The sequence below is a fragment of the Pinus tabuliformis genome, chromosome 9, assembly GCF_031772625.1.
Source record: "Pinus tabuliformis cultivar Carrire ecotype Pingquan chromosome 9, CPIR1, whole genome shotgun sequence".
Classification (NCBI taxonomy): Eukaryota; Viridiplantae; Streptophyta; class Pinopsida; order Pinales; family Pinaceae; genus Pinus; species Pinus tabuliformis.
Window position 1 is genome coordinate 1,627,183,816 of NC_142307.1, and position 21,029 is coordinate 1,627,204,844.

The 21,029-nt window shown below is 38.8% G+C and overlaps 1 protein-coding gene across 1 annotated transcript in view; it reads left to right on the top strand.

Moving 5' to 3' along the window:
- Positions 1 to 21,029, top strand: part of LOC149155052 (structural maintenance of chromosomes protein 2-1-like) — an 82,117-nt gene that overhangs the window by 13,189 nt on the left and 47,899 nt on the right. Inside the window, exons 2-7 of the mRNA XM_089443767.1 lie at positions 16,097 to 16,777; positions 17,554 to 17,697; positions 18,204 to 18,494; positions 18,593 to 18,778; positions 18,964 to 19,128; positions 19,249 to 19,308. Of these exons, the coding sequence (XP_089299893.1) occupies positions 16,097 to 16,777; positions 17,554 to 17,697; positions 18,204 to 18,494; positions 18,593 to 18,778; positions 18,964 to 19,128; positions 19,249 to 19,308 (1,527 nt within the window). The remainder of the gene's footprint in view (positions 1 to 16,096; positions 16,778 to 17,553; positions 17,698 to 18,203; positions 18,495 to 18,592; positions 18,779 to 18,963; positions 19,129 to 19,248; positions 19,309 to 21,029) is intronic.

The window sequence follows — 21,029 nt, forward strand, 5'->3', positions numbered from 1 at the left end:
AATTCTACCAATGCTTGCCACATACCATTTTGGGTTGAATGCATATGCTTTCATGTGCAAAGGTGTATTCTTTCGATCCCACCTACGCTGATTAATGGGTCGAATCTAGGTCGTATAGAACTCTAAGGAAGGATCCTTCTCACGAATGGCCACCCTTGCTTGATCCAACATATTATCAAAAGTCTCATAGATTTCTCCAAGACTAAGAGAAACTGTGTCATTGTAGCGAATGACCTCAACTATATGTTGAAATTTTGATTTTGTATGTTGTTATAATCACTTAAATTCAAAACTTCTTTACGCTACAAAATAAGTTAAGTAATTGTAGATAGAACATAAACTATATAAGCCATATGCACAATTGAAGACAACCAAGAAATCAATGAGATACAAAGAAGTTAGGTCAATGACCAGGGAAAACCCACAACGGGAAAACCCAACCAAATTCCTTTTTTATTAGAAATCAATTGTTTAGCAGGGATACAAAGTTCATTGGTAGAATGAAGAAGTTCACCCAAATCTGAAGATCTTTGATAATAGTAGCTGATGCAAACACTGAATCACTTTGGCTCTCCAAGATTTTCTTTTGCTCTTCAAGAATCCCTCTCTCTCTCAATCTTCCTCTAGACTCCCCAACTCTCTCTTTCTCATGTTCAAATTCTCCTCTCACAAGCACAAGTAAGTCTGTCAAGTGAGGATGAGAGGCACAAATATATAGGAAGAGCAAGGAGGTCGAATTCATGAGGGAGTAACTCCTATGCCTTGAGGAGGAGTTACATATGCCAAAATAGGAGTATAAATTATGTCATAAAGGCGAGGAGTGTAACTTATACATTTAGGAGAGAAGTGTAACTTATGCATTAAAGAGGTGTAAGAGGAATTTTTTTATGATGAGTCATTAAATTTTGTAAGAGAGTGTAAGAGGTGCAAAAGCGCATTAAAGAGAGAGAGGAATGAATCCATTAAGAGAGAGAGAGAGAGTAACATATGCATTAATTGAGGGGAGTTACATATGATATGATTGAGTCTCATGATTGAGAGACTTGAATTTCTTTTTAATAATAATATAATAATATCATAAAGAGGATAATAGTAATAATAATAATAGTATTGATGATTAAGTTAAAAATTAAACAATTGAGATTGATTAAGGACAAGTTAAGTGATTTTCCATCGTATATTTATGATTACGAGTTGATGGAAAGTGATTTATTATTTTTGGAAAGTCATGGTTAATAAGATAGACATGACTTTCTATTTTTAGAAACTCACTTTAGAAAGGTCGGAAATGAAATTTTATTCAAGGAAATTCATCTCATAACTGTCAATTTTCAACACTATAGGACGTAAGATTGACACCAAATAACCACAGTTTGTCCACCAATCATTATCCAATATCTGAATCTTGATTTTCTTTCCTTCCTCTGTCATCGATTTTGCCCATCTGTTTCAATTTGGAGTCACAACCATGGCCCACAACGTTGACTACACCTCCAACATCCTCTCTAATAAAAGAAAATAACTAGCATATCTAGTGTTTGTAGGCTTGAGGAATTCTTTCCTCGCATGAGACTTGTACATGACTATGGAGGTGTGGCGATTGCAAATAAGCATTTGCACATTTCTTGTAGCTGTCACCAAGTTAGATACCCACTCAGTTTTGCCAATGTCTTTCAGTGCATTATTGAGTGCATGCACACAAGGTGGGGTCCAAAAAATATGCTTGTATTTACTTTGAATCATTAATCTTGCTGATCTACACATTGCTGTTGCATTTGTCACATCTTGCACAACATTTGTAGATCCAACCTCCTATATGGAATCACGAAAAAGCTCAAATTGGAAAGATGCATCTTTGTGCTTTCTAGAACAATCAATAGCTCTAAGAAAGAAAAGCCCCTCTGCAAGTAACTATGATGTTGATAAGTGGACGTTTGGCAATATCTGCCCACCCATCCATAACAATAGAATGATCGTCCTTCACCCATGTCTAACTCAGATTTTCCTTTTGCACATTAATGTTTGCCACTTGCCTTTCTAATATCACTATCCTCAACTTATGTTCACCTAGGGGCAGATATGAGGGTTCTGATGCTGCAATTGCCTTGACCATCTCCTTGTAGTAAGTAGAATGACTAACATGGAAAGGAAAGCCGTTGGCAAAAAGAGATTCGCCAATGGCATCATCTATATCATCACTACTCAACTTACTATACATCCCTGCAAGAGTTAGTCCCACTGCATAAGAGCGAAAACTGTCAGTCCCAACATGGGATGGTGGAGGCATATTTATCATTTTTTTTAATATTCTTTTGGAGCTTGTGGCTTCCTCAATATTTTGATGAGCTTGGACCATGACATTTTTGCTTGAGAATGTTACTTTTGCATCTGCTGAAATTTGCATCCTCAAGAGCTTTGATTTTTGCAGTATGGGTAATTTTGTACATATATGAACCCCTTTGCCACTAACACCAAAACATGCATCCTGACCCAACTATAACTCCCAACCCACGAATGGCCACAAATATTGCATGTCCAATGGTGTGTCCCACCTATTTTGTTTCCTGGTTTTGTTGGGTTGAGGGGCCAACCATTTTGGTAACATATAACAAAAGAGATTTGCTCTGATTAAATATCCTCTTTGCATATTGTGCCAATGCCTTGATGGGGTTGCACTGGGAATAACACTAGCTACACTATTGCCAGGGGTTTCATTCACTGTCGAAGGGATTTCAATTCCAAGTGGACTTTCTATTTGAGGATCATATTCAATATCACTGTTAGTGGCACTGTGGCTATTGTCGGGATTAGTCATTTTGCACTTGCAACTTGTTGGGTTTTAATTTATTTTGTAGTTTTTTATTTAGTTTTTATTTTTTGTGCCCTGCAGAAAGGGTTTCAAAAATTTAAATTTTAATGGTTTTGATAATGTAAATTTGAAATGACAAATCTACATTTTGTCATTTTGAAATTACTGTGTAAATTATTTTTCAAGAACTACTAGAATTAAAAGAAATTTACATTTTAAAATTTAATTACACTCTACATAATAGTTGTAGAACTAAAATAAATAAATTACACAATTGAAATTATTGTGTAATTCACATTCGATTCTTCATTCTAGAACATAAAAAAATTAAAATTTAATTTAAAAAACTTTATGACATATGCAGAGCTTACTTGGACGCACAAAGATTGAGAGAGCGATGGTCGTCGGCTACGGTGGCTGCAAGCAAAAAAGGAATTGCATGCTGGAGGTTTGAGGCCCACAAAAATGCTAGAAGTTGGAGTCTGAATACTAATGGAGGTCGATATACCTGCAAGAAGTGGCGGTGAATTCTAGAGGTCCACGACGGCAAGACTAGTGGTGGATTCTGGAGGTTGAGGGCATAAAACAACCTCAAAAATGAATGAGCTCAAGGGCGGACGATGTTGGAAGAGCAAAGCTCGACGACAGAAGAGAAGAGCTCGGCAAGAAAGAAGAGCTCGGCAAGAAAGAAGAGCTCGATTGTGGCGAGGACAAAAGAGAACTTTGTCGATGTCGGGCAAGAAAATTTTGCAAATGAATAGGTAAGTTAACCTAGGTAACTTTTTAATGTTTAGTTTAGTTTTTATTTTTTTATTTTAAGTTTTGTTTTATTTATTTTTTTTTCAAGTTTTTTAATACATAATTTTCCTTTAAAAAATATTTTTATTAATTTTCTATTATATTTATTTATTTATTCGGGGTTATTAGACAAATTCAAGGGGAGACACATTCCCCCTCAAAAGGGGATGCCCAGAAGCACCCGTTTTGAGGGGGGATGCCCAAAAGCACCACTTTTGGGGAGTTGTGTCCCCCACACGCGGAAACACAACCCCTTGTGTCTCTCCACGACTCCCCAAAAAGGGTGCGTGGGGAATCACACCCCCAAACGTCCCCCCATCCTAGGTGCGTGGGGTGCGAGGGGTGCGTGCACCTGATCTCGGGGGACACATCCTTGTGGAACATTGCTTCATGCTTAGAGAGTAAAAAAGAGTCAATTTTTTTTTTATTATGAGTCAAACGAAAAATGTATTTGAGTCATGCCCCATTTGGACATTTGTAAGAAAAAGGAATTTGAATTTAATGTTGAGTCATTAGTCCACAAAATGACCAAGTCAACCCTCCTTGTAAAAGTTGGCGTAGCCCTCCAAGAGGCACCTATTCGACCCTCTTGGACAACTATATATAAGAAACAAGTCTAGCGCCTTTGGAGCACATTCACACATCAACACAACAAGCATTTTTGAATCAACCAAATAAGAGAAGAAGCTCAGTCAAAGAAGAGAGAAAGACAAGTCAAAACAGAGAATCTAGCATCATTGACCGAATCTTTGACTTCTACCAGCTCACACTTGTGGAGGGCAAATTTCTGTAGAAAGAGGCCAAGCTTTTCTGAGTTTATTGCAAGGCCAAAATTCGGTCCTAATTGCAAGTCCGAAATTTTGAAGTTTGACCAATTTTGAGCAGTTTGACCAAGCGTTGACTTTGATTTTGGAGGTGCCTTGGAAGAGGGTTGGACTTGGTATCTTGGTCGTAGTTTTGTCTTGGTCTTGGTCTTGGATATCTCATTTCTTATCTAATTCTGTAAGAGAAAGATTGTTGGGGGTTCCCCTTGCGGGTTTTGCCTTGGCTAGCAACCTAATTTTGGTGTCTTTTGTCTCTTTGTGATCTCTATATTTTCCTAGAAGATTTAACATTTGTATAATTGACTTGATGAAGAAGACATTAGAAGTATTAAGAAGACATCTAACATTCACAAGTAATTATCAAGTAGAGAAATTAGGTGTTAGACCTCACTACACTTGGTTTCTCAAGAGCACATTGAAATAATTATGTCGTATTTGTTTATCTCTATTGAGTAGATATGCTGAAGCAAATCTATGTAGATAAAATAAGTCAATTTGATTTTGCATTTCAGGGAATATGATGATCTAATTTACTGATTATTCATTATAGTTTTTTCCCAAATTTACTCTTTCTGTTAAGTTTAGGTATGTTCTATGCTAGAGCAATTTATTTCAATTTTAAAGTAAACTGCAGATAGAACATAAATATAAATCGCAGAAGACAAGCCAAGACAAGAGGACCCAAGATGTGGCGCTAGCTAGGGACAAACCCCAATGTGGGGAAACCCTTGATCAATTCTTCTTATATGTTCTTCAATAGTTCAGCAGAAAGAGAGATAGTACATTTACAACAGAAGTCAACACTTTGACTTATCTAGATAAGAGCATAAATCATCTCCTAGGATGATGATAGATGAGATCAGTTGAAGACATGCTACTTCAACTGATTCTCCAAGGTAACTCCCTCACCTATCACAGTGCTGCATCTTGTCATCATGCTGTACCATGTTGCACCCATCATCACAATGCTGGACCTCATGCTGTTGCTGTCCCAGTGTTTAGCACTGCTGTACATAGTGCCACTGTTGCACCATGCTTACTGTTGTCCTAATGTACTTGCTGCACTGTACTTGTTACACTAAACTTAATGCTGACCATGCTTTACCATGTTGCTGCTGTCCATGATTCTTCATGCTTGTAGCTGTTCCATATTGCAGTTGTCCCATGTACTATTCTGCTGTCCCATAATATGTCCAGCAACACTGAGTTATAGAGTCTACACCAACATGCCCAAATAGTCTACAATTAGGCCATGTTGTCACCTACAACAATGTGGTATTATGACAACAATTAAAGTGATTGCAACTAGGTCTCTTTGGGCAGTGAACAAGAGTTTTACAAGACTGATAATGGACATCACTTAACAGTGGATTGGGGTTGCCTTCAAATTGTATATAAAGCTTATATTCCATTGTTGATCAGCCCTCCCTTTGTTGCGGATTATGGTTGCACTTTACAGCCATCAAACTGACTCAAAACATAAAAGATTCATTCCAAGATGTGTGCACTAGCTCACTGTTCTAGGGTAATTAGGTTGCTGCAATTCTGGACCGGTTAGGGCAATTTTGGACTGGTTAGGGCAACCAACCACAGTGCTTAACAACACGCAAGCTAACCCAAAATTGCTTCCTCTTGCTACCACTGTCCTTAAATAGGATGCTGCCCTCCATGTTGCTCCTTGAGGGCAGTTCCAAGCCCAACGTATGGACTTGTCGCCCTAAAATAGTTGTTTCTCCCTCCAGCAAACCCTCATTGCCTCGGTCTCCAAGAACAGTCACTCTGTCCTCTAAACGGACCCTTGAAATAACCCTCAAATGACCTCGCTGTCCAGACTTCTTCTTACTGCGGCTAGGGCTTGCTTTAGCTCTAGTTAAGGGCTTTTTCCACCTTTCCTCTTGTGACAGATGTGGCCTTTCCTTGCTACGGAATTATGGCCTTGTTTTTGACAGCGAATAGGGCCTCTTGACAACGGATAGATGACCTTAGATTAGGTCTCTCTGGATTGCGTTTTAGGCTTCCTTTAGACAACGGATTAGGGCTCCTTTTGGCTCCGAATTGGAGCTCCCTTTGACTGTGGCTAGGGCATGTATACCTGTGGCTAGGGCTCTTGCAAGACTTCTCCTTAGGGCTGCGTAGAAGGCATCTTGACTAGCTGCATAGAACCCTTTCTTCACCACGTTAAAATCTCCTCCATGATAACGTTGGGATCTAGGGCATCCTCTAGGGCAGCATATCCTCTTTAGATCTCTCCTCCCACCAAAACCCAAAGACAAGTGGAGAGGAAGAGATCACCAAGAGGGTGTGTGTACAAATGATTTTCAAGGCACCTCTATTTATACTAAAACGTTGAGCACAAGTGGGGTTTATTTGGTTGTTGGCCGACCTTGACGAATTGTCCCATAACATACATAAATTCATATCTCCACGAATACTTATCGGAATCGGATGATCTTTAGATCAATCCTACACCTCTCGATGAGAGGGATCCAAGAAAAATATTAGCTGCCATTAATAAGATGACCCACATGGAGTTTGGCCCTAGTTGTTAATTTTAACACTCCCTCTCAACTAGGGAGAACTCCATCTGCTGATCCATCTGTCCTACTGTACTATCTCTGCCATCAATGCCCTTAACTGCTTTGCTCTACTCTGTTGAACCATGAAGAAGAAGAATTGATCGAGAATGTCTCATACCATTCTTTATTGACTCGAAGTCAGTTTTATATGAGGAGAGTGTCATACCACTCTTACTGACCCGAAGTCAGTTTTATTGATCCCAGATCAATATCACAAGAGAGTGTCTCAAACCGCTCATATTGATCTCAGATCAATTTCATTGATCCTAGATCAATGGAGGTCATCCTAGCATAGGGAGTACTGTAGATACAACGATGCGTCCATTGATAGTACTACTATGGTCCCTAATCCCATTTCCCTTCTCATTGATCAGATGAGAGGTACTTCCCATGAGTCCCAGACTGCGTGGGTAGGATGCCTTGACAGGAGAACTAATCATCTTGTCCACAGGAGAACGAATCATCATGTCCCACAGTTGCCACAGGAGAACTAATCATCTTGGCCCACAGGAGTACTAATCATCCTGTTCCATAGTCGCCACAGGGTATCACAGGGGAAGGATGAACCTGTCACTAGGGGAGGGTGAATCGCTCTGTGGCTGTTGTCACTCCAAGAAGTACCCTGCGCCCCTTGGAGCTCCCAGAGCTCAATGTGTGCATCATACATGACCCTCATAAGAGGGTCTCTGAACGACACCAAGTCGTTCTCAGAAAGTCAAGAATTTGATCTTTCTTCAGGGCTTTGACAAAATGTCTGCGACCTGTACATTAGTCTCAATTTGATGGAGCCTCCTCACTCATCGACTTACCATATCCCAGATAAGGTAGTATCTGATGTCTATCTGCTGGAGCAATCATCGATTATGGGATTCCTCAACAATCGAATCCCCCCTAGTTGTCACAGAGGATCACGGTGGTATTCATCATATGTACAAACAACTCACTGAAGAGCTTCCAGAACTAGGTAGCTTCATATGAGATCATACTCGTAGCTATGTATTCGGTCTCGACGGTGCTTATAGTAATCGACTTCTGCTTCTTGCTCATCCATGATATCGAAACAGAACCCAAAGAGAACCAGCACTGAGAAGTGCTCTTGTGATCCTCCACACTACCTGCCTAGTCAGCATTCGAATAATCATGCAGCTCCACATTTCTGACAGTGTATCTCAATTCATGAGAGATTGTGCCCTGAAGATATCTCAGAAGATTCTTGGTACCAATCCAACAAGGCTCAACCATATACGAGCTCATCATGCTAACTGCAAAACATATGTCCGGACGGAAGTTCACCAAGAACATCAATGCGAATGAGTTTATGAAACTCAGAGGCATTTCCCAAATCTGGTCCGGCATCATCACCATATAACTTCTGAAAGTTAAGATCCTCGAGGTAGTCATGGGCTTGCAGTTTACCATTCCAAATATGGAATCCAACTCCCTCTTACTTCTGCAAATGAGAGGGTTTGCACCTGTCAGAAAGAGGTCGTCCTCAGAAGGTGCCGGTATGAGAGGTCTATCATCCACAACCTTCAAGCAAAGGTTTGGATCGACTTCACTCCTAGTGAATCTCAGCTTCATTAGACAACTATCAATCCTCTCGTACTATGCCCGGGGTGTTTTGTTTCAAGCCATAGAGGGCTTTCTTCCAACTGCATACATGAGATTCCCGATCATGAATCTCAAACCCCTCAGGTTGTTCCAAACTTGTGGACCTGCTATATGAGGGGAATGGTCCCCTTGTAAGATTTTCCTTCGGTACATCTCAGACATGTACCTTCATGCTCATTTTCAATTCAAGCGTCCTAGTCACCATCTAACTCACATCGGGTAGCGCCCCATAATAAGTAGACCTCCGGTGCTATAGACGAGATGTGAGAATTGACATGGTCCCCAATGGACCATCTTGCAACTTGATACAAACGCCAACCCTGAACTCAAAAACATCTTTGAAAATTCTATTTTCAAATACGTACCTTTCCATCAATGAATGCCACCCTGAAACCTTTGACTTCCATTGCTGAAATGGACACCTGGTTTTTCTTGTGATTAGGTACATAAAAGAGATTCTGCAAATGAATTGAGTTACCCTCATTCAATTGAGGGGTAATATTTCCTACACCCTTTTCGGGATAGGTGGCATCGACTCCAAGTATAATCCCACGACTGTTTCCATCTCTTACCATATTCGAGCGAGCACCCTTCTATTCGATGAAGTGTCTTGAAGCACTATAATCCAATGTTGCACTAATCGTTATAGGGATATTATCGGCGCGGGGAAAAAATCGGGAAAAATCGTAACATACAAAAATATTCATTTTTTTTGCAATTTTTTTAATATCTAAAGCATCTACAACATAAAATAAATACATTGACACATAAATATGATAAAAGAACTAATATATAAGATGTTTAATATCATTTCTAGTGCCACATCAGACATAACAATGACTCATGTCCTGAATAGTAAGTCTTGACTCATGACTCCCAACTTAGCCTCAAAATATCAACAAAAAATATAATAATGTATCTCATATCATGAGTCATAATGTCATATACAATGAAATAAACCAAATAACTAAAGTCTAATACTACTGATTTCCTTTGCCCCTCTAGATGTAGATGTCGGTGGAGTTGGCAGTGGACTCTGCTATGCTTTAGAAGCTGAAGAAGTAGGAGCTACAGGAGGTAGACCACGTCCTCTACTTGTGACAGGGGTAGCTTGCGTCACCTCCTCGTCATTTTTTTTTTGTTTATTTTGTTTTTATATGTTTTATGTTTATTGGTTTGTAGTTTCTCTCTATTTTCGGAGTGTCCGAATGGCAGGGACACATCATTTGATGATGATAACAATCATTCCACGGACATCTTCAATGATCAGAGGAATTACAGGTAATGCAGGTCATCGAGGAAATGGTCGACTCTTCAGAGAAAGCAAGGAACCCCAGGTATGGAGAATCAAATGTTGTTTCTGATAAGATAAATTTATCTTGTATTAGCCCTCTCCTTCAGATTCTGTGGGAATCTGGCTTATTGATTATAGCAATGTTGCACTAATCGCCAAAAAATCGGATAAAATTGTTTTATCGCGATTTTTTCAAAAAGAAGATAAAATCAGGCGATTTTTTCCAAGATTTTTTCCCAAAAAATCGGCAAAAAAAAACCCTCGATTTTATCTTCTTTTTGAAAAAATCACGATAAAACGATTTTATCGCGGTGTTTTGGCGATTACTGCTATAATCAATAAGCCAAATTCCCACAGAATCTGAAGGAGAGGGCTAATACAAGATAACTTTATCTTATCAGAAACAACATTTGATTCTCCATACCTGGGGTTCCTTGCTTTCTCTGAAGAGTCGACCATTTCCTTGATGACCTGCATTACCTGTAATTCCTTTGATCATTGAAGATGTCTGTGGAATTATTGTTATCATCATCAAGTGATGTGTCTCTGCCATTCGGACACTCCGCATAATGGCCGAACAAGTCATCTGCCTTTCTTTCCACCCTTAGATCCAGACTTCCCAATGGAGTGATCATTAGGTAAACCATGATAAGCTTCCACTGCACTACTCTGATAATGCTCTCTGCTTTGATTTCACCCTAGGTGAATTTGAAGAGGGATGAGGAATCCATTGATCCTTTTGTCCTTTCCCAACTGTCTTCGGTGATTGCTCTTTCACTCTTGCTTGGGCATTGTCTTCACCTCTGCTTTGATTCCATGTTAAGTTTAGGTATGTTCTATGCTAGAGCAATTTATTTCAATTTTAAAGTAAAGTGCAGATATAACATAGATATAAATCGCAGAAGACAAGCCATGACAAGAGGACCCAAGATGTGGCGCTAGCCAGGGACAAACCCCAATGTGGGGAAACCCTTGATCAATTCTTCTTATATGTTCTTCAATAGTTCAACAGAGAGAGAGATAGTACATTTACAACAGAAGTCAACACTTTGACTTATCTAGATATGATATTATGAACATAGATCATCTCCTAGGATGATGATACATGAGATCAGTTGAAGACATGCTGCTTCAACTGATTCTCCAAGGTGACTCCTTCACCTATCATAGTGCTGCATCTCGTCATCATGCTCCACCTCAACGTGTTGCACCATGCTGCACCCATCATCACAATGCTGGACCTCATGCTGCTGCTGTCCCAGTGTTTAGCACTACTGTACATAGTGCCACTGTTGCACCATGCTTACTACTGTCCCAATGTACTTGTTGCATTGTACTTGCTGTTGTCCATGCTTTACCATGCTGTTGTCGTCCATGATTCTTCATGATTGCAACTGTTCCATGTTGCAGCTATCCTAGTGTTGCAGTTGTCCCATGTACTATGCCGCTGTCCCATAATATGTCCAACAAAACTGAGTTATAGAGTCTACACCAACATGCCCAAATAGTCTACAATTAGGCCATGCTGTCACCTACACCAATGTGGTATTATGACAATAGTTAAAGTGACTGCAACTAGGTCTCTTTGGGCAGTGAATAAGAGTCTTTACAAGACTGATAATAGACATCCCTTAACAGCAGATTGGGGTTGCCTTCAAACTGTATATAAAGCTTATATTCCATTGCTAAACAACCCTCCCTTTGCTGCGGATTATGGCTGCACTTTACAACCATCAAACTGACACAACACATATAAGATTCATTCCAAGATGTGTGCACTAGCTCACTGTTCTAGGGTAATTATGCTGCTGCAATTTTGGATTGGTTAGGGCAACCAACCACGGTCCTTAACAACCCGCAAGCTAACCCAAAATTGCTTCCTCTTGCTGCGACTGTACTTAAATAGGATGCTGCCCTCCTTGTTGCTCCTTGAGGGCAGTTCCAAGCCCAACGTATGGACTTGTCGCACTAAAATAGTTGTTGCACCCTCCAACAAACCCTTCTTGCCTTGACCTCCAAGAACAGTCACTCTGTCCTCTAAACTGACCCCTGAAATAGCCCTCACATGACCTCGCTGTCCAGACTTCTTCTTGCTGCGGCTAGGGCTTGCTTTAGCTGTAGTTAAGGGCTTCTTCTACCTTTCTTCTTGTGGCAGATGTGGCCTTTCCTTGCTACGGAATTATGGCCTCCTTTTTGATAGCGAATAGGGCCTCTTGACAACGAATCGATGACCTTAGATTAGGTCTCTCTAGACTGCGTTTTATGCCTCCTTTAGACAGCAGATTAGGGCTCCTTTTGGCTGCAAATTGGAGCTCTCTTTAAATGCGGCTAGGGCTCCTCCAAGACTCCTTCTTTAGGGTTGCGTAGAAGGCATCTTGACTAGCTGCGTAGAACCCTTTCTTCACTGCGTTAAAATCTCCTCCATGATAGCGTTGGGATCTAGGGCATCCTCTATGGCAACATATCCTCTTTGGATTTCTGATTTCTCCTGCCACCAAAACCAAAAGACAAGTGGATAGGAAGAGATCACCAAGAGGGTGTGTGTACAAATGAATTCAAGGCATCTCTATTTATACTAAAATGTTGAGCACAAGAGGGGTTTATTTGGTTGCTGGCAGACCTTGACGAATTGTCCCATAGCACAAATAAATTCATATCTCCATGAATACTTATCGAAATCAGATGATCTTTAGATCAATCCTACACCTCTCGATGAGAGGGATCCAAGAAAAATATCAGCTGCCATTAATAAGATGACCCACATGGAGTTTGGCCCTATTTGCCAATTTTAACACTTTACAACTTAGCTTCAATACATTAATTCAGTTTCAGTTTCATATGTGCATTTGGGCTTCTATGTACCATAGTTTTAAAACCAGGTCGGTTTGAATCGGATTCAACCTGGTTGACTGAGCCATACCCTTGCTCGGGTCGGCTCGGTAGAAAAGACGGTTAGGCGGCTGGTCCATTACCGAGCTGGTCGCCGACTCAGCCAGTTCAGTAACGGATTGGCCGACTTGGCCGAGCTTGTCTTAAACTGGCCGGCCTGGGCCGTAGGGAAAAAGGGCAGCAAAATGGACTTCAAAGTGAGTTTTTTCTTGGTTTTTTTGTTTTTGTTTTTGTAAGTGCCTCCACCCCTCCCCCAAGCCAATAAAAGTGACCCAACTCCCTCACATTTCCTGACAATTATCTCATTGCATTTGTGTGAGCATTTGTGAGGTGTTTGTGAAGAGTTGGAGTTGGTTTTCTCACTACTGCTAGTGCTACTACTTTTATAGTTGTAATTGGAGATCTTGATGAAGAGGAGGAGCCATGGGTTTCCTCATCTGACTCTGATTCAGAGTCTGAGCCAGATGATGTTAGCTTCTCTAGCAATAATGACTAGTGATGTTTTGTTGTAGAGACCATTTAGAGCCTCCTTGGTTATGTGTTTTTGTTCCGATTTGTATATATTACATGTATTGGACAATGCACTAGGTGCCATTTTGATATAATAGATATATTCATGAGCATGCTTTGACCATATGTTGTCTTCTCTCTATATTCTAATGCTTCAAGTTTGGAAACATGAATGAAAATCTTTAAAAATATGTTTTTTCGTAAAAAATAAATATTTAATATATTTTTTTCAAAGGTCAAGTCACTGAAATCAATTAGGCTGAGTCGATACCAAGTCGGAGATGACCCTCGGTCGGTTTCAAATACGAGTCCAAGTTTTAAAACTATGCTATGTACAGGCCTATATCAACACCAAATTCTGTTAAATGTTTTCATTTGGATTAAATCAGAGAAATTGCACTTAAAATTTTAAGAGTATTATTTTCTTCAAGAAGATCAAAATAAATACATACTGGTGAAATTAAGTATGACTAAATAGAATTACTTGACAAATTCCCATGGGATGTGGTAGCTAAAACATATAAAAGGTATCTACATCAATATTGGGAGGTCGTTGTATTACAGAAAGGTTGGCGCACTGTTATCAATTGTGATTTTATGTAAGGTTACGAGGTTCAACTAGATCTGGCTTAAGTTTTACTGGGCCCTTGACTGATTTGTAAACTACCATGGATATTCCATCAGAAAAGTTCGTCACAACAAATCTTGTGTTATGCTGAAATCTTTTATTATGTAGGTTTATTTCCTTAGATCTCAGTGTTTTTATGGTATCTAGAGGAACTCACAACTAGGCTGGTCTCGTACTCGCGTGACACGGGCGATTCCAATTGCTACCACTATAACCTCTAGGTTATGTATGCCTCTTCCAAAAGCACATGTGAATTGGAGGTTTTTTAACTTCGAACCTCCTCACATATAACACTTGATTTTCATGGCCATTGCCAATTGAGGTGGCCCGCTTGGGGCTTTAGATTTCAGATTTATTATCACTAGCTTATTGCTCAAATTTATGAAAATAATTGAAATCTAAAAATAAAAGAACAAGCAAATGAACATACCATCCACAAATGAACACAACTTGTATGTTAGGAAAATTGAAATAAGAGAAAACTTGGCTAGTAGGTGAAGCCTATGCTTTGAGGTGGACCCCTTGGGGCTTTAGATTACGGATTTATTATCTCTAGTTTTTTACTCAAATTTATGAAAATAATTGAAATCGAAAAATAAAAGAACAAGCAAATGAACACACCATCCACAAACGAACACAACTTGTATGTTAGGAAAATTGAAATGAGAGAAAACCTGGCTAGTAGGTGAAACCTATGCTTTGCTCTCTTTCTTCAGGTATGAACATGCAACTACAAAGTAAGGGGCACTCACTATTGAGTTTCCTTTCACACCGTGGACTGAATGATTGCTATATAATCTTCTTCCTCATTTGTCATGCTCTCAATTCCCACTCATAGATGCTTTTCTCAACTATGGAACAAGTACAATGCTAAGAGAATGGAATCCTCTATTCTCCTAGTGGCCCAATATTTAACATAGTCTAATTGTCATCCAACACATGGCTAGCCCTATGTATGTGACTAATTTGGGCTGACATGGCATCCACTTCGAACCATGGTGGTCAACTTGTGGGAGGCATAACTTCTCTATATAATCTTCGATTGACGTGATTTTGGCGCTGTTGGAAAGGTCTTGGTGTGTAGAATAATGTCAAAGGGTTTGGAGCTAAGCTTGCAATGTTTTGACCCAAAAAATGTCATTTGACGCCTCAAAATGGTGCTGGAAGATTTCAGATCCCAAATTTCCAAACTAAGGCCTGACACTAAAATGGGCCTTGTGAGCCAATTTGTCCAAATTTTCCTCCCATAAAGGACCAAAATAGATGACAAATTATATAATGATCCATTCTAGTTCAATAACCTCTGACCAACTGAACTAGTTTGGACCGAACTTCCAAACCTTTTCTTATAAAGTACAAGAAAAAATCAACCTCAAAATTTAGATTTAAAAACAGAAAATTATGTTTTGTTTGTTTGGTTAAATTTGAGGTCTTTCCCATCAATGGTGGAAATTTCACCATGGAGGGATAAATTCTTGGCTAAGTTGGTGTGATGGGGGGAATATAATCCATCAAGGTCACTCATAGATTGCACCTGGCCCCATTCATAAGATATAGTTTTTGTGGAGACAATCAGCCCACAAGGGGTAAAGCATATTAGAACCGGGAATTGAACCTGGGTGGGAAGATAACAATCCCTCACTTTAGTCTTTATTCATCCAAGATAAATCTCATTAGCAAATGTTGCTCTATTTTTCTGTGATTATTAGAATTTTTGAGTAATGTGTATACTTTTAAGTATTAGTTTGTATTTCCAAAACAATTTCTAAACCTTACAAATGTTTTTTTTGAAATCCCAAACTTTTCAGAGCTTCCGACTCTCCAGAATCTACCAAATTTTGAACTTGGTAACTATGATTTTAATTGTAACCATTTCTAGGTTTTGAACCCAAGTCTCCAGCAATATTTGTTACTAAAGTCTCTAAAAGTTTCTGTGATCTGATAAACCTTGGATGCATTTTCATTGGATGTTACAATATTTGTCACGAAAGTCCTTTATTATTTATATGGCCTTATAGAGCTTTGAGCACATTTATTTTGAATGCTATGTGTGTGCCTTACATTTGTGCATGGTGAAATATATTTCTACTCTGTCTAGATTTGGCAAACTCTGATGTTCTTGTACATTGTATGACTTGATCCTCGCTGTTCTTGCAGATTGTTGTTGGCGGCAGAAATAAGTACTTAATTAATGGCCATCTTGCACAGCCGTCGCGTGTCCAGAACCTTTTCCATTCTGTCCAGCTTAATGTAAACAATCCACATTTTCTCATTATGCAAGGGCGCATTACTAAAGTTCTCAACATGAAGCCTCCTGAGATATTGTCCATGCTTGAGGAGGCAGCAGGGACACGGATGTATGAAATGAAGAAGGAAGCTGCTCTAAAAACACTTGAAAAGAAGCAGACCAAAGTAAACGAGATAGATAATGTCTTGGCTCAAGAGATTCTACCTGCTCTGGAGAAGTTGAGGAAAGAACGGGCTCAGTATATGCAATGGGCCAATGGTAATGCTGAACTTGATCGACTTAAGAGGTTTTGTATTGCTTATGAATTTGTGCAAGCGGAGAAAGTCAAAGAAGCTGCTATGAGTGGAGTTGAGCAAATGAAATCAAAGATTCTAGAACTTAAGAGCAATATGGAACAACTACAAATAGAAATAGATGAGAAGGAAAAATCAATTTCAGATTTAACTGCAGAAAAAGAGAAGCAAATGGGTGGAGAATTAAAAGTTCTTTCTGAAAAGGTGGACAAACTCTCTAATGTCCTTGTTAAAGAAACTTCTGCACTGACTAATCAGAAAGAAACTCTCAAGGCTGAGCAGAAAGCTGCCACAAAGGTAACAGACGAAACACTCCTTTGATATTTGATTGATGATGGGCTGAAAATTTACACCCATTCAGTTCTAACTGGCCAAGAGGACCTGCTCTTTTTGTATTTATTATTATTTGTGAGGAACAAGTGGAAAAACTGTATTACTTGCAAATCACGTACACAAAAAGTAGAGATAGTTATCCATAAAACAGTCCCACAAAATCTGTTTAGTCTAACCCTAGCACCGTTAATCCTTTATGCTTTTAACAGAACAATCACAAAGGACGGATATATATATGTCCCCAGTAAAATGGTCACAAAGGCCCACTAAAGAGATTTCCAATAAATGTTTAATGACAGACCCATCAAAACTGAAAACCAGGGTTCTTATAAGCACAAGACTAGAAGGCATTAACTTATCTTTGTAAATCAGATTCACCGGTCAACTATTCTATAATCTGATTATGAGATCCCATATTGTTTGACTTTGATACGTAGTCACACATAGTACACTAGATATCTTTTAATTTGATCACTGAATACTACCTTTCTCTTTTTCATTTATGGGAAGATTACTGTTTCTGATTTCTCCTATTTTTCTTTACAAGTAACCTGAGGGAAATAGCTCCTGTTCAGGCTTATCCTGTATTTTGGTTTTCTTGTGGATATGCTATATATATTTCCCTGTCTTCTTTCTCGTTAATTTGTTACAGACTTATCTGCCTTTCTATTTTCCCAGATTTTGTTAGGTAGAGAATGTTGCAATGTTGTTAATGTGACTGTTTTTCTTCTTTTACATAGCTGCATAAAAACATTCAAGACATTGAAAACTCTATCAAAGAAAGAGATGCTGCTGTTCAAAGGGCTGATGATGGAGCAGCTGATCTGAAGAAGAAAGTGGAGGATCTTACAAAGACCTTAGAAGACTATGAGAAGGAATACCAGGTATAAATATCATAGAACTTTTTCAATAACCGAGGGTGTTTGTGTGTTAAATATCCAGTCCTTGCAGAGAAACGTATTCATTTATTAAAAGAACCAATATCCTTTTTCGTTCATTTGCAACTCACCAGAACTGAGGTTGAATATTGAATTAAACTCTTCTCCAATTTTTAAAGAATGTCTATGAGTTATGTACTCCCTGAAAAGGGAGGGGAGATAAGGTCAATCATGGAACACCCAACATGTAATAAACCTGTGAGCATTATACTTCAAGTAGGCGATTCTTTTCCAGCTCTTTTTTTCTCTCTTTTGAGAAGAAAGAAACCAATTAAAACAACAAAAACATAGACGGCATATGTTTGTGTGCATGTGTATCTATGTAAACACAGCTCTATCTAGAAAACTGTGTATGTACAATTTGCACGTGCACCTGTGCATGCAGATGTAAATACATGTTTCACATTCTGTTCATGGCTAGAAATTGAGTTTATGATATTTCTTGCTTACAGGGAGTACTAGCAGGGAAAAGCAGTGGAGATGAGGAAAAATGCCTTGATGATCAACTTGTAGATGCAAAAGCTGCAGTTGGTAGTGCTGAAACTGAAGCCAAACAACTGAAGACAAAAATTAATCACTTGGAAAAAGAATTAAAAGATAAGAAGAAGCAATTACTATCAATGCAACAAGAGGCAGTTGCAGTTGAGAAGGAGCTAGAATCTAAAAAAAAAGAAGTTGAGAAAATAAAGGCAGCATTAGAAGGTGTTGGTTATGAAGAAGGACGAATGGAAGTATTAGAACAGGTAGTTTAAACTTCAATTATTTATTGTTTTCTATGAAAGAGTAGATGCTTATTTTTTTTTTCTTTTGCAGAAAACTAATGTTATAATATAACTTTCAGGAACGTATGCAAGAATCAGAGGCAGTGAAGAAGTTGAAGGCTGATGTCAGGAGTCTCTCAGCCCAATTAGGAAATGTTCAATTTACATACAACGATCCTTCCAAAAATTTTGATAGGTCAAAGGTCAAAGGGGTCGTGGCACAACTTATACAAGTGAAAGACAACTCAGCAATGACTGCCTTGGAGGTTTTGTAGTTTCACAGTTTGAAAATTCTGTTCTCTACTTTTGAAGTTTTGTTCTTGAAAGCCATTGGTAACTACACATGCAAAATAATTTGAAGGAAAAGAAATTCTATTGGGCCTGAAAATAGTATGTTGCATGTCTCATTTTTTGCTAATAGTATGCAACTTAGTCACGTATATTGTTCTAGGTTGCTGCAGGAGGAAAACTGTTTAATGTTGTAGTGGACACAGAGCAAACAGGAAAGCTACTACTTGAAAAAGGTGGTCTTCGGAGAAGGGTAACAATTATTCCTTTGAACAAAATTGAAGCCCGCACCATTCCTGCCAAAACTCAACAAGCTGCAGCTAAATTGGTATGTGACTATTGTTATGCCCAAAGAACTAATTGACTTTAAACTAGTTTACTATTAAGTCTAGTTACTAAATGTTTAGCCTATAGTTGCCTCACGTATTTCTGGTTGTGGGCCATGCAGGTGGGTCCAGGAAATGCAAGATTGGCACTCTCTTTGGTTGGATATCAAGAGGAGATTGAAGTATGCCCTGACCTTTCAATGAAATTTAGAAAGATTTAAACTCATCAGCTCTTCTTTTTCTCTCTAATTCCCTTTCTTATTTTCCCAAACAATATTAAATGGACCTGCAGGTACATGATCTTTATGAGATGCTTAAGATTTTTGGTGTATGTACAATTTTTCTAAAGATTGCTATTCAAAACGAGGCAAAGTAGAAATGGGCCCCTAAAATAAGTCACGCTTTGAAAATATAGAAAAAGACATTTCTAACCAAAAGCTGATTGATTAACAATTTTTATGGTATTTAAGATAAGATAATTTTATCTATGTTCCACCAAGAGTTGGAGACAAGGGGACGCGGGTACCCACACACCCCCCTGTGCGTCTCCTCTCAACCGCGTACCCCTGCCCCAGATATAACAAAAACATAAATACATTGATCCATGCATAATTGAATTAAATAATTGTTAAAAATGTAGCGAGTAGGGTCTTCTGGCTTGTGCCATAGCCAGTGAAGACCTTAATTTGTCCTTCTCCTAGTTTGAGTGTGAGCTCATAGGATAGACTTCAGTTGTGGTGAGTTAATTTCTAGTTTATGGGAATAATCATCACAACTTCATGCATTATGTTGGAGCTTCAGTTAAGTGGAAGTTTTCATCAATTTAAATACAGGATTGGTTGGCAGATCGAGTTCAGTTAGCACAAGTTGGGTCTTCAGTGTCAATTGAAGGAAGGGCGAGTTATAACTCTAGTGATGAGTGGAGAGAACTAGTTCGACTTATTTAACGTGTCAATCACAACTCAAGTTCTAAATTTGTACTTGCCTAATTTAGCATGGATCAAATCTACAAAGGAAGGATGAAGGCACAAGTAAATCAATATTGTTTTGTGCACGGAGGATTGTCACAAGACAAAGCTCACGAGTTAGTGTGAGAGAGGCTTGATTGTGGAGCGCAAGAATTATGTCCTAAAGAATAGTAGCACAAGTGCGCTAGGATTTAGGAGCTGATTGGTTGTGTGCAAAAAGGAGTTGGGGTCCTAAAAAGGAGGAGCTCAAGTGCGCTAAGAAATAGGGCCCAAAAGTGCACTAGGAAATAGGAGATCAACACAAGGGATAAGGAGGCCATGGAGGAGTAAAATTGAGGCAAGACGACAGAGTTTGTAGAGCAAGTCAAGGAGGCAGTGGAAGGATCAATTGTGTGCAAGAACCAAGATCAAGATGTGATCAAGGAAGGGCAAGATCAATTGTATTAGTTGAGTTTGTGTGAGAAGCAGAACACTTTCTCAAAAGAGACATAGTGCTTTGTAATAGATTCAATTGTTGCAAGGACAATCAATAAAATAACCACATCAAGCAAGTGGGATTTCCCTGTTGGGTTTTCTGAGAAAAAGTGTGTCAATTTGTGCTTGTTTTTTGATCTCTGTGTTTTTATTCCACTGCATATGAATTGATAAGAGACTTCGTATCTTGTTGAAATTAAACTAGTTTTAGTTTTTAGTTATTTATCTAAGTAGTTGCAAAGTTTCGTGGGAAGTTAACAATAATGAAATGCATTGATCCATACTCATCATTCATACTGATATATACATCATTCATCCATACACGATGAGATTCAATAATGAAATACATTGATCCATATTCATCATTCATTGTTCATCATTCTAGAATATACATTGATTTAAAATTTAAATTCATGTTTCATCACTCTAGATTCTAAATTTATGTAAAATTCAAAATCATC